This window comes from Centruroides sculpturatus, unplaced genomic scaffold (genome assembly GCF_000671375.1).
Source record: "Centruroides sculpturatus isolate CEXI.00-Female unplaced genomic scaffold, Cexi_2.0 scaffold1321, whole genome shotgun sequence".
In the NCBI taxonomy this organism is placed as follows: domain Eukaryota; kingdom Metazoa; phylum Arthropoda; class Arachnida; order Scorpiones; family Buthidae; genus Centruroides; species Centruroides sculpturatus.
In genome coordinates, this window is record NW_019385586.1 from 208,593 (window position 1) to 222,327 (window position 13,735).

At 26.1% G+C, this 13,735-nt stretch overlaps 1 protein-coding gene across 1 annotated transcript in view; it reads right to left on the reverse strand.

Annotated features, from left to right (window-relative positions):
* Positions 1-13,622, reverse strand: part of LOC111640357 (centrosomal protein of 162 kDa-like) — a 17,307-nt gene extending 3,685 nt beyond the window's left edge. The window contains exons 1-4 of the mRNA XM_023386373.1: positions 13,611-13,622; positions 13,244-13,447; positions 10,938-11,037; positions 10,741-10,853 (exon numbers count right to left, since the gene is read on the reverse strand). Coding sequence (XP_023242141.1) covers positions 10,741-10,853; positions 10,938-11,037; positions 13,244-13,447; positions 13,611-13,622 — 429 coding nt within the window. The remainder of the gene's footprint in view (positions 1-10,740; positions 10,854-10,937; positions 11,038-13,243; positions 13,448-13,610) is intronic.
* Between the last annotated feature and the right edge of the window lie 113 nt (positions 13,623-13,735).

Consider the following 13,735-nt stretch of genomic DNA (forward strand, 5'->3'; position numbering starts at 1 on the left):
TAAAGTAGGTACTATTTAGTATAATTAACATAAACTGACTTTTCATTTATCAACCTTCTTGGCCCCCGAAATGTTTGGTGAAGAAAATATGGCCCACGGGCTATGATAAGTTGGATAGCGCTGCTATATTGGATATCTAAAAACTCGGATAAAACAGACGGCCACAGTCATTTCAGATGAAAAACTACAAAAATAAAAGATTTATGTGACATATCACTTTTAAGTCTATTTCATACTTCAGTGAATTTAATTAATATTTAATCATATATAAGAAAAAATTTTTTACATCATTTCTTTAGCTAATATATGCAATAACTTTAAGAATAAAAGTATGAATTATTGTTCTCACATTTTAATACAAATGATTTGTTTCATTTGGAAGTTAAATGATAAAAACTAACAGAAACAAATCATTTTGTAATACATGTTACCTTTTAAACTTTCTTTATGTATTACAGTATAAGAAAAGTAGCGTGTTCACTTGCAGGTTTGCCTCGGATAATGCAGAATCTCAGACAATCAAGGCTTTTGCTGCAGTTATATATCTAAATGTTATATATAGGGTGCAACAAACCTCTAAATATTTTAAGGATAGATCCTAGTGTCAAAAATAAACTTAAAATCTTCTATAAATATTTTTAAAATTCTGTTTTATTTTTCAAATCTAACCTACCAAAAATCACATCAGAAATCAATTTTAAACCTCTCACCAAAAGGAAATGCTATTTGTTTGCCACTTCTCTGTTACCAACACATACAAACTTTATTTAAATGTTGGAATATATTATATTACATGGAAATTGAACTGTACACAAATGTCCTCTGCAGATGCAGATGCAGAGGACATTCTGAAAAGTTCTTATATATTATTTTGATTAATTTTGCAAAAGTAAACTTTTATTTAAAGTAAATGTATATTGTAAAACACTTGCTTTTCAACTACTGCTTTTTTTTTTTTACTGTAAAGCAGACAAATACTGCAAAATCTTAAAATCGATAATAGTTTGTTTACATTTATTACAATAGAACCTTTTAGGTAATGTTTATTTACCTCAATCCATTGACAAAAAGTATGAAAAATACAAAATTATTGTAAAAAGATGACAAGTCTAGTGTTAGTACTTTGATAGGGAATTTGGAAAGTATCTTTTTTTTGGAAGGCCAGATTTTGAAAATGTTTATAGAGGACTTTAATTTTATCTTTGACAGAATCTATCCCTAAGTACTGAGTGTTCTTACACCCTGTATAAAAAATACTTAAATAAATTAAATAAATTGAAAAAGTTAAATTGTTTATGAGTAAAAACAGATTTTAATTAGTCAGATCTTTTAAAAAATGTTTTCTATCTTTCAGGTGCTAAGACAGAGAGTTTTCTAAATAATACTTTTAATGAACCAACAATCTGATCAATTAGGGAAATTCAGATCAAACTAGTTTGATTTCAGATGAAATTTAAAACATAAAATCAGGAAGCAATTAAACTATGTTTGTAAAATCAAGATTTTTCTTGATTAAAATATTCAAATTATTATGTTTAAATCATTGCTACATAAACCTTTCAAAGAATATTAGGTGACAAATAGAATAATCCATTCAAAGAAACAAAGATCAGAGTTCTGCAATACAGATTTTTGAAAAATTTTCAAAATTACATGATATTATTCTTAAAAATATTAATATTAATAATTCACTATTATGTGATATCACATAAAACTATGAGAAGAATCTGAGTGCTTATCATTACTACCTGTTAAAACAATGTACAGTACAGTACAGTAGAAGCCCAATTATCCAAGCTTCTCCATTATCCAAGGCAAGCCTGTAAGTGAATAAACTACTTTTCTTATACTGTAATTAATAAAAGAAAGTTTAAAATAGTAACATGTATTACAAAATAATTTGTTTCTGTTATCTTTTATCATTTAACTTCCATATGAGAAAATCATTCATATTAAAATGTAATTATATTAATACATATTTTAATTCTTATATATTAGTTCTATAATAAATTATGTAAAAATTGTTGTTCTTATATATATGATTAAATTCACTAAGGTATAAAAGAGGCTTAAAAGTGATACCATATAAATCTTTTACATTTGTAATTTTTAATCTAAAATGGCTGGGGTTATCTGTTTTATCTGCAATTTCAATTATCTGAGGTAGCATCGGTCCACTTATCTCAGATAATCAGGGTTCTAATGTAATTATTTCAAATTTTAATAGTTAGTTTTCTTAAAATAAATTATAATGGACTACAAATGATTATTATTCTTATATTAACTTTAAGAAAAAGTATGTTTATTGAACACTAATAATGTTCCAAAATTACTATAAAGATTACAAAAATTTTTTTATGATTTATTATAAATAAAGTTAAATATTAGAAAATTTAATATATTTATCTGATTTTAAAATGATAAAATTATTGTAATATTACAACTTTTTACATGGGCTCTACATACAGTCTATACATAAATATGGTAAAAATAATAAATTTTATTAAGAAATTTATGCATCATCATACTAAAATTTGTAGCATTATGAGTTTCATAAAAATAAACAAAATACAAGACTGTTAATTTTTATGTTATTATTGTTATAATTGAATCTTTGACATTTCACATCAATACCATCTGCAGTTTTATTATATTACAAGTGTTTTAATAATTTTTCATCTTTCAATTAAATTATTTAACTGAAAAATATAATGGTTACTAAAACACTTGTTATTTACCAAAAAAATTAAATAAATTTCTATTTTTTGTTATATCTATTTAATTATTCCTAATTTTTTCATTAAAAGGACCAGTTAAAATAAGTAATGTTTATTTTTAAAAACTAGTAAATATTCATTATTTATATCAAGTTTATGTCATCATTTGACTAAATTAAGTAATGAAAATTAAATAAATAATTCAGTTTAGACAAATTATTACTAATTTATATAAGTTAAGAAAAGAATCCCCTCAATATTATAAATGAAATAAAAAAAAAAAAAAAACAAAATTGCTTGTTTGATTATTAGATTGACTCCTGATCACAATTAATTTGAACAGTGGGATGTTAATAAATGGTGTACGGAATGGTGTCATATATAAGAATAAAAGTACAATGTTATGCAATGTGGAATGATTGTTACTGTGATTAATGTTGGAGAGGCCTAAAAAATTGGTGTAAACTCTGTTGCAGATTAAACCTTTCTAAGTTATTTATTTCTTTAAAAAATTGTAACCGTATATTACAAACCAATTTTATTGTTTATAGATTGAAGAGGAATTGGCAAAAATGCCAATCTGAAATGCATTTTAAATAAAATATCTGGGAATAAAATCATCTTCTGAGTAATTCTTGAACTCGGCTGAACGTCAGATTCAAAAATCATAACATTTCATTTAAGTAGTCCAAAAAACCCCTTTTAAGTGGTTGTAAAAAAACTGAATGATTATATCCAGCAAATACTGCTAATTTTAGCTTCATACTAAACAAAACTGTTGTTACTATCATTAAAATGTTTAGATAAAAATTCTGAGTCTAATTTTTGCCAAATTTTTAAAATTGATTTTACTTTATTTGGAAATATCCTATTTGACAATTAATTGTTGTCCATAACATTGCATCATGCAAAATATAAAGTTACATCATATTACATTAAATGAATATCATAAAAATTATCTAATTCACACTCAGTTTGCTTTTATTAATTTAAATCCAATATACAGTGATATTATGTCTAGCACTTTTTGGTATCGAGTATTACAAAATGTACAGTACATAACAATAAAGCTATCAATTATAGTGACAAATTATTTTAAAATAAATTTACTAAAGATATTTGAAATCTTCCAAATGGAAAGAATGTTGAAAATATTCTACATTAATAAGCAGTAAAACTCACTGTGTGTGGCGTTATTAAACATTTTTCATTCAAGCACTTTTGACAAATGTATTTCTGTCGTCTTCAGGCAAATAAGATACTATTATATCGAACATGAACATTCGAAACAGAGAAGAACACATACAAATTTAAATAAAATGATCAAAATCGCAGTGGATTCATATTGAATGTTGTCCAAAAAAATCGTTTTATTTAAATTTGTATGTGTTCTTCTCTGTTTCAAACATTTATGTTCAATATAATAGTATCTTATTCGCCTGAATACGATGGAAATACATTCGTCAAAAGTGCTCAAATGAAAAACACTTAATAATGCCACACACAGTGAGTTTTACTGCTTATTAATATTACTTGGTGTGAATAACATACTAGTCTGTATATTCTACATTATTTTCGGAATAAATATTTAAAAAAAAATTATTCCTGTAAATTAGTTAATATCTGTATGTGTGTATATTAATATTAGCAGAAGAGTCGATCTAATCATCTCATTTTATGTGCACTAAATAGGAACTTGGTTAAGATAATTTAATTAATACAAAGAAAAACTATTATAAAATAAATTAATTTACCTAAAAATTAAGAATAGGAATCTAATTAGGTATGAAAGTTGATTGATAAGTAAGGTCTCTTTTGCAGTGTTCCACAAAGTGTAGCAGAACACAAATAAACACATACTACCACCATTAGGGTCTAAGGGATTAAGAGTCTATACTTGTAAAGTCTTACTTCATTGTGTTTTGTTATTGCATAACAGTCAAGTTTATAAACAACTCATTTTTGTGTTTTGTACAAAACGGTAATCAATGATTAAAGTTTTAGCAATGGAAGATTGCACACAAAATGAGAATCAATCAATCAATTCAGTGGAATATTCAAAACCTTATAAGCACTCAAAAGATGTATTCATAGAATAAGACCAGAAAGAACTTCATTCTGTTGCATCATAATAACATAAGCCCACTCTGAAATAAGGAAATAATGAAGATACTTAAGAATGTAAAGTTACAAGTTATTCAACATCTTCTATAAAAGCTAGAGTTAATTGGCAGCATCAAACTTCTGATTGTTCCAAAATTAAAGGTTTTGAAAGGTCAATGTTTTTCATTGAATTCCAAAGTTCAAGCTAACTGTCCAAAAATAGATCAAGGAAAAGCCATAAAATGGTTTTATGCACCAAATACAAAAGTGGATTGAATGTTTGAAAAATGAATATGTATAATTAAATTAAATGATGTGTATTGCTTTTTAAGACTTATCAAATTATTCTACCTAATTCTAAAAAATAAAGACCATATTTATTGATCAAACCTTATATCTTTATCATTTTATTTACTTATATCACAATTTAATAAAACAATTTTTCATTTTAATGAAAACTTAATTATATTCAACATAAAAACAATCCACTAAGCAAAGCATTAATTATAAACAAAATGATGTACTAACCTTATTGCGCTTTGCACTTATTTTTGAAAATTATCACTGTTTTTTCAGTCCACATCTAGGACCTTCTTCAGGCAGATTTTTGAAAAAGATTCTTTCTGGCATTAGTGGTGTTTTGTTTCGCTCCAATGTATTCAAATTTCGAATGTTAAATATGTGTGCATGCATCGTTTGTTATAGCACTGAGTTGTACATAGCTTGCCATTCCTTTGAGATTTGTTTTTCGTATTTAAAGTTGATTGAAAGTCCCTGGCAGTCTGCTTTAAAAATCTCCAATGCCTCCAAATTCCTAAGTGGGCTGAAAACGTTAGTGATAATTTTCAAAAGTGCAAAATGCAATAAGATTAGTATGTTTTGTTTATATTCAACATACTTGCTTTAAAGTTTTGACAGTTTTACTTTCCTGGCTGTTACATATAACAGAGGAAAATTAAGCTGATCAGCCAAAAAAATTACCCCCCTCCCAAGATTTTTAAATTTTTTGACATAGGACCTTAAAACATTCAGAAAATTCAAAAGAATTTGGGGTTTATCTGAATATATGGAAGTTAGTGCATGTGGGGGGGGCATGATTTTGTTCATCCACTTTGAAGCTTAACAATTCCTATGCCTTTTATTAAAAATTTCTGAAATTTTACACAGCAGTTTGTATCAATATATGAACCATTGATTTTGAAAGTGGGGCAAGTCCATTTTATGTTATTGCTAGATATTTAATGGTTTGCATTTGAATGGATTTAAAAATATTCGAAAGCAGTAATAGACTTTTGTAGAATTTCGTTGGATGGCAATTTTATAAAAATTTATTTTCAGTAATAGACTTATTTTATATTTTTTGTGGTCTTATTTCATGTAAATTTAATATGCAAGAATGGTTATTCATGTTAGGTGAAAAAAATCATGATTTTGATATTGTTGCTAATAGCCTTGCCTCACTTTCAAAAGCAATGATTAGTTGACAATGTTGACTTTCTTTGAATGGAATATAATTATAATAACAAAAAATTGAATATTTTATTTATTTAATTATTTAATTTATTTCAACATTTCATACTTCTTTCGAAAAGCTACAATAAAACAAAAACTAAATTTAATTTTATAGGAAAAAGTGGAGAAAATAAGAAAAAATATTCAGTAATAAATTGCTTGCATATAATTATATTTCTTAGTTTAGATGGTGCAGATTTATAAAGTATTCATGATAAATGGGTGGTAGAGTAATAAATCCATCATATTTGTATATTTTTCTTTAGTAATAGGCCTAGTTTTTGCATTTAAAGATGATAATACTATTTTTCCAAAACTACTGGCCAACTCCTTTTGGTGATAAATCAAGAGTTTTAAATTGCAAATCTTTTTCTATTGATGTTTTATAAAACAATTTATATGGCACATTTCTTGAAAATCTTATCCAGAAAATAGTCAACCAATTGACAGTTTCTCCATCAGTATTTTTTGTTCTTTTCAAAATTGCCTCCTTCAAAGGTTTGGTTGAATAGAAGTCTTCATTTCATGTATTGAAAATGCATTATGTTTGTGATATTTTTGTAATAATTTGTAATAATCCTGGTGAAAAAAAGTTGCACTCCCACACTGTCATTATTTAGAGTGGATTTGCCTCTTTCAAAATCAACTCACAATAAATATTGTTAAATTATAAATTACTAGTAACAAATTTATACTAATATTAAAATATATTTATTGTGAATTGATTAAAAACATAAATTTTATGTTAATTTCTAATAAGAATTAGCTTTAACTATTTTTTTTTTTCACAAAATGGAGAGACCTCACTTTCAATGACTCATATTAGGAGTATTGATGCTATTAAATTTTGATGGTTAAAAATCAAGGGGGATGAGGGGAGATAGAGGAGGATTGTGTGTCATATCTTAAGTTTCAAAAGCATTTTTTATCTCAAAAACAGTTAATAAAGAAAAATTAGATGAATTTAGATGAGCAAAATAAAATCAAAATAAAATAAATTAATTTGAATTATAAATATTTATTAACAAAACCAAAATTAAAATATCACTCTCAATAAGAAAGATAAAATTGCATAGCATTACCATTGAAAGATAAAAAAATGTATTGACAAAATTATTTAATATACTATATATTTTTGTATTGATGAAATTATTTAAATAACAATATTTTTCTTAAAATATAGTATAATAAAACTGTTATGCAATTTTATTGAAAATGTAGATTGTTATTTGATTAATAAAGAAATCTTTAAGAAGCTAGTAATTTAAAAGAAATCTTTAAACTATATTTCTGTTCTCATTTTTAATCATAATAATATTTTATGAAAACGATATTTAAGAGAGTTTTAGAAGCTTATTCAGCCAAATTATAATAATAGATTAGCACAATAAAGTTATATGATAATATTATTTTCATAAAACATACTAAAAGAAACTGAAAGACAAATATTTCTCTTCCTCATATAAAGTTTCAAAATTATATTAATGAATGCACAGTAAGGTCATTTTTTAATACAGAATTGATATATATATTTGTGAATTTGTGTTTTCACAGAAAATGAATGGTTAGGTCTTAAGGCTATTCCTAATGGCACTGAATACAACTCTTTAATCAGCAAACCATGCTTCTTCAGTTTCTGACATTCTTAACATGAAGAAGTATTGCTATTCACTGTACATAGCCTGCTTTGCAAGTATTTTTTTTAAATAGTATATTTGATACAATATAATAAAATTTCACTTTATATATTCAGAAATATCATATAAAATGTTATTCATTACATTAGGAGCATTCAACTCACCAGGGATACTGTTGTCAGTCATGTGGATAATACAATATGACTTTCATTATTTAGTAGCTTGTCATCTGTTCTTTTGTTATGGTCATTTTTAATTTTACAAGCTTGTTAGTTGTGTGTATGAACGATAATAATTATGGGTTCCTAGATACCACATCCATCTAAGACAGATCAACATGCAGTTTTCAGTTTTGGGGAGCAGAAAGGTGTTAACAGGCCAACCAGGTAATGAGACTTGGTATCATTACAAACCAATGTCTAAAAAACAGTCTTCAACAGAAACATCAATCTTCCTCTAAAGAGCAAAAATTCAAGACATTGCTATTGGCAAGAAAAGTTTTGCTAACCCTTTTCTTTGACAATACTGCTTCTCCATTTCAAAATGTCCAATGTTACCATTAATCAAGATTTTAGACCACCTTAGAACAACGATTCCCAACTGGGGGTAAGTGCTTGATGATTTAGGGGTACACGAAAAAAAATTAATAATGGAGGATGTACCATAAGAATATTTGGATTCTATGTTAACACCTTTGGCAATGTCACAGCTCTAAATGCTTAGTTTTAAATAAAAATGTAATTATATTTTTATTGTATTTATCTCTGTCCTACCTGTGACATTTTTCAATTTAAAAAAAATATCTTTTTTACATGTAATTGTACAGCACTGTGTAACTGACAAAGGTGCCACTATTTGATGAGCATACAAAATAAAACTTAGGAAAATGGGCTGCCAAGGGGTACACAAGTCAAAAGAATTTGGGAACAATTACCTTAGAACAATCATTATGAATAAGCAGCCTGGCCATTTGTCTCATGGAGTCAACCTTATCCATACTTGTCCCTATTTCATGAACTCTCTCTGTGAGAAACATGCAGCACATAAAATACAAAACATTAGAACATCTACCTTGCAACACAAATATGTCATATTGCAATTTTCACATTATTTTGTCCACTGAAAGCAGTCCTGAAAAAATGGAATTTTGCTTTGGATGCTAAATCATAAAGGCTGTTCAATATTTCTTTGCCAGTAGCTATAAGACTTTTTGAGAAAAGAATGAGCTACTTAAGGACACAATAGGATGCATATTTCAATGCAGGCAGTGCTTTATTTAAATATTTATTGTATGTTATCTGTACATTTAGATAGGCAAATTTCATTTAAACTTTCCTAACAGTGAAACCATAAGTAAAATGTTTTAAACACAATTTAACATTTTAGAATGGAGCACAAATTTAGGCAGAATTTTTTATATTGTATATGATTATCTGCTTACATACTGCAACCCCTGCATAAAACAAAATAATACAGTAATAGATTTTTAATGATAATATTGTAATATATCTATATTATTCTTTTAACAAATATAAAAAAATAGCATTCTTTTTTCTTTAAATCTTCTTGAAAATTGTTATAAAATATATAAATTATAATAAATATTATTATGAATAGTGCTGCTTTAGAACAAATGCAAAACGTAGAATAATTTTTAACCATAACACATTTAAACAACACAATAATTGCATAATTCTTAATAATATTATTGATTACGTATTATTAATTATAGAATAACACTTTTTAATTATCCAAAAATAAAATAAAAATATATTTCATTCAAGCTATCTGTTCTATTGAAATTTAATAAATTCTTTAAAAAATAAAATATAAACTGAAAATTTGATAATTAGAATTACAAAATATCTGAAACTTAAATGAAAAAATTTATGCCAATTAAAGTTATTGCATTTAATGAATTGAATGTAATAAAAATTATGATTTATTTAAAGATAATTAGAATTTATTCTTAACTGTATAAAAAATTTTTTAATGTATAAACAGTAAATTTAAATATACTATAGGTAATCATTTAAAGATGAATATTATACAATATGTCATGCATTGCTTGACACAGTATCTTTTCCAAATTTCTATTTATAACAATATTATTAATATTTTCTATTAATAAACTATAGTGATTGTTCTAATATTTCAAGTTATTCAAAAATATTTGTGATGACAAATGAAAACTATTAATAATTTTATTTACTTCAAGCCACCAGTTGTAAGATTTTCTATTATCTATTCTTCCTATAATTATTCTATTAATTGTTTTTATAAATTGTCCCTTCTACACAGGATGTGATATTATATATCTTTTGTGGACAGATAGTTCAAAATAAATTTAAAATCTTTCCTAATAAAGATTTTTTTATTAAAATATTCAAAAAAAGGGAATCTTTTACAAGTGATATGCATTCATTTTATTAATTAGCTGAAAGCAGAAAACAATAATAAGAGAGTGATTGTTAGAGATAAATAATACTATTTTGTGAATGATTATATCTCTCATTCCAATTCATAATATAAACACTATCTTTAATAATCACAATGACTTTTTTACACTTGTAACTAATTGATGAACTAATAGTAGATCATTCTTTCTTGTTTTTGAATACTGCAATTAAAAATCTTCTCTAGAAAAGTTGCTAAACTATTTTAAGTTTCTCTATTTTCCAAAGACTATCTTGTAACATTTAGTGTACCAGTATATTTTCCAAAACTTAAATCAGAATAATAAATACAAAAAGTTAAAACTATATACAAACCTTCATAACTAAATCTCTATTTTCAGCAACAATGTAGTCCCATCGTTTCCAGTCCAATATTGAACATTGGGAACTTTGTGAAGTTTTTGGAAAAATCTGAACTGAATTATTACCTAAAACAATTTAAAATAATTTTTAGAATTTGTTACAAACATTGAAAAGTATACAAATAGGAGAATAACAGCTTAATGACCTACCTTGTTGGACAGACCCACTTTCTATCAATTTTTTTTCTAAAATATTAATTTGTTGTTGATACTGTGATTCAACTGTTTTCATTCGTTTTTCATAACCAAGCTAATAATAAATTTTAAATTGAAAATTATTATATTATAGTTTATGAAGATAAAAAGTATGTGATATAAACTGAAGTGTCAATAAACAAGAGACAGCAGATTAATAACATGCAATTTCTCCTTTCACCTGAATAACTCATGACATAGAGTTGAAATGAAGTGCTGGTATAGGTGTATGGGTATAATCATCCAGACATACTGAATGACTGTTTATAGTTCTACTATGTTGGTTAGAGATAACACCAAGTCATTGAAAACAGTCTGCATGTCTCAAAGGTAATTTATTGGATTCAAATTGGCAAGCATGGCAGTCAAGAGAGCATTGGGAAGTCATTAGAATACTCCTCAAATCAGTTTCATGTCACCAGTGTATAATGGTATTGTCTACTGAAACTCCTCTCCAAGATAAAGAGGTGGTGATTGTCATCATGAATGTTCTTGTAACAGGAATATTTCAAAATAAACTCCACTTTGATTAGTGGTCTAAGTCAGTTCCAACAGAATACACCTCACACCATCTAATCTTCCACTAATCTTTACAACTCCTTGCTAGTATGAAGAATCCATGGTTTTATGCAGGCATATGTACCAAACTATCTGCTCAAACATAAAATGGAATTTACTATATGATGATCTCATACAAAATGGAATGACCATGCAACATGACATCAGTCTACAGTTCAGTGTCAATGTTGTTCAATCTCAGCAAAGTGCATTGCATAATGCATTTTGCATGAGAAATGGTACACATAGATCATAGACTACAAAATTCCATAAAATGGAGTGTCTGCTGTACAGTCCACTGGCTAATGGATGTACAGACACTGCCATTGAAATGAAGCATAATTTGTTTCAATGTTGACTGCTATTTAAAGGTTGCAAGCCTGGAGAGCCATCAGTGGTCCTTATACCTGTCTTCATCCAGAGTATTTGCATCTGACACCAGTCTGTCTGCAATTTTGATATTCCTGGTACTCTTGAAACTGTGCCAAGAATACCCAAAAGTGATGAACACCTTGAGAATTAAAATATCCTATTTTTCTTGCACCTACAATATGACCTCAGTCAAACAATTACAAATCTTTTCCATATGATACTGTTACATCTGCTGGTTTGCTATGCAATGGCCATACCTCTAGTCTATTCATACCACATGACATGCTGATATGCTTTGCAATTCCTTTGGAAGGGAGACAAGAAACTTATGATGTTTTATGATGTATTATGACTTATGATGTATTATGATGTTTTTAATGTTTATGATGTTTTATTGTCTCTTGTTTTCTAGCACTTCAGTTTATAATAACAATAAATCTTATAAATGAAATTTTATGTAACTATGGATGATATATTTTATGAATAATTTGTCACAAATAAAATAATTGATGATGATCTCAGATATAGAAAACTAATTTTTTAACTAAGAAAGCTGAGTAAATAAAATTAATTTTAAAAAGAATAAACACTGGACAAGAAACACAAAATGGAGAACACTTTTCAAAATTCTGGAACAGAATAGTTCCATGAATATTTTTTCCAAACAAATCTTTTTATTTTTGAAGTCATGCTGTGACCTCAGCTGATTGGTCAATGGCCACGATGACAAGTCTATTCACTTCCTCATCAGATATCATATATCCTCTGTTAACTAATGAAAACCAGTGGAGATGAAGGCTTCCATCTCACAGGTAACTAGCAAACATTATCATATTATATTATATGGCCCAAACTGCAACTACAAAAAAAATAATTACGTATAGATTTTCATTGGCAGTTTTGGATGCGGAAGAAAATAATTTTTTAAAACTAATTTTTCAAGACAAACAATTATCAAGACCTTATCTTCTTTCAAAAAACATGTTAAACAATTGCTAGTACAACATACTGGCTATTGATACTTTTTATGCTATGCAAATTTATGGCTACTAAAGCATATTCTGGCTGAAAAACAGTCCTGATTAATTGTAACATATAAGCCTCTTGTTAAACATTATGTTTACCACTTGTTCTTTATTAAATAACAGCATTAAAAACAAATTTTGTTAACAATTATTTTATAAGATGTGTAATGAAATTACACATATTCATAAAATATTTTTATTATTAAACAAATTTTTTTTTAATAATTTAATTACTATCATGAAGATAATTATATTTTCATGATAAAAATTAGTTGACACCAAAAAATATTCTCTAATTAAAAATACCTTAATGTCTCGATATTGTTGTTCTAATTCTTTAAGATTTTGCTTTGATTGATGATCTTTAGTTTCTAATTCTTGTTGAAGTTTCTGTATTTTGTCTTCTAAACAATTTACAATATCTGATGGCTTTGCTTCACTTTTAATATTTTCGTTACTTTTTTGTAATTGTTCTTGTTGAATTTCTATAACTTTTTCTAAATCAGAAACCTAAAACAGAAAACTTATTTTTCATAACTTTTTTTAAATGAAAATACTTAATGCTATTATCAACTCTAATTCAATATATGCATTAAAATTAACAACAAATATGGTTTCATATATATTTATGTTAATTTATTTATTATAATATAAATTTTTTGTAATATTTAGCAATCAATATCATTATAAACAACAGTAAAAATTCAAAGTTGAGAAAATGTGCTTTTTATTTTTATTTTTCAAAAATTAGATAACTATTAAATTTAATAAAAATAAAAATTATTATATTAATAATAA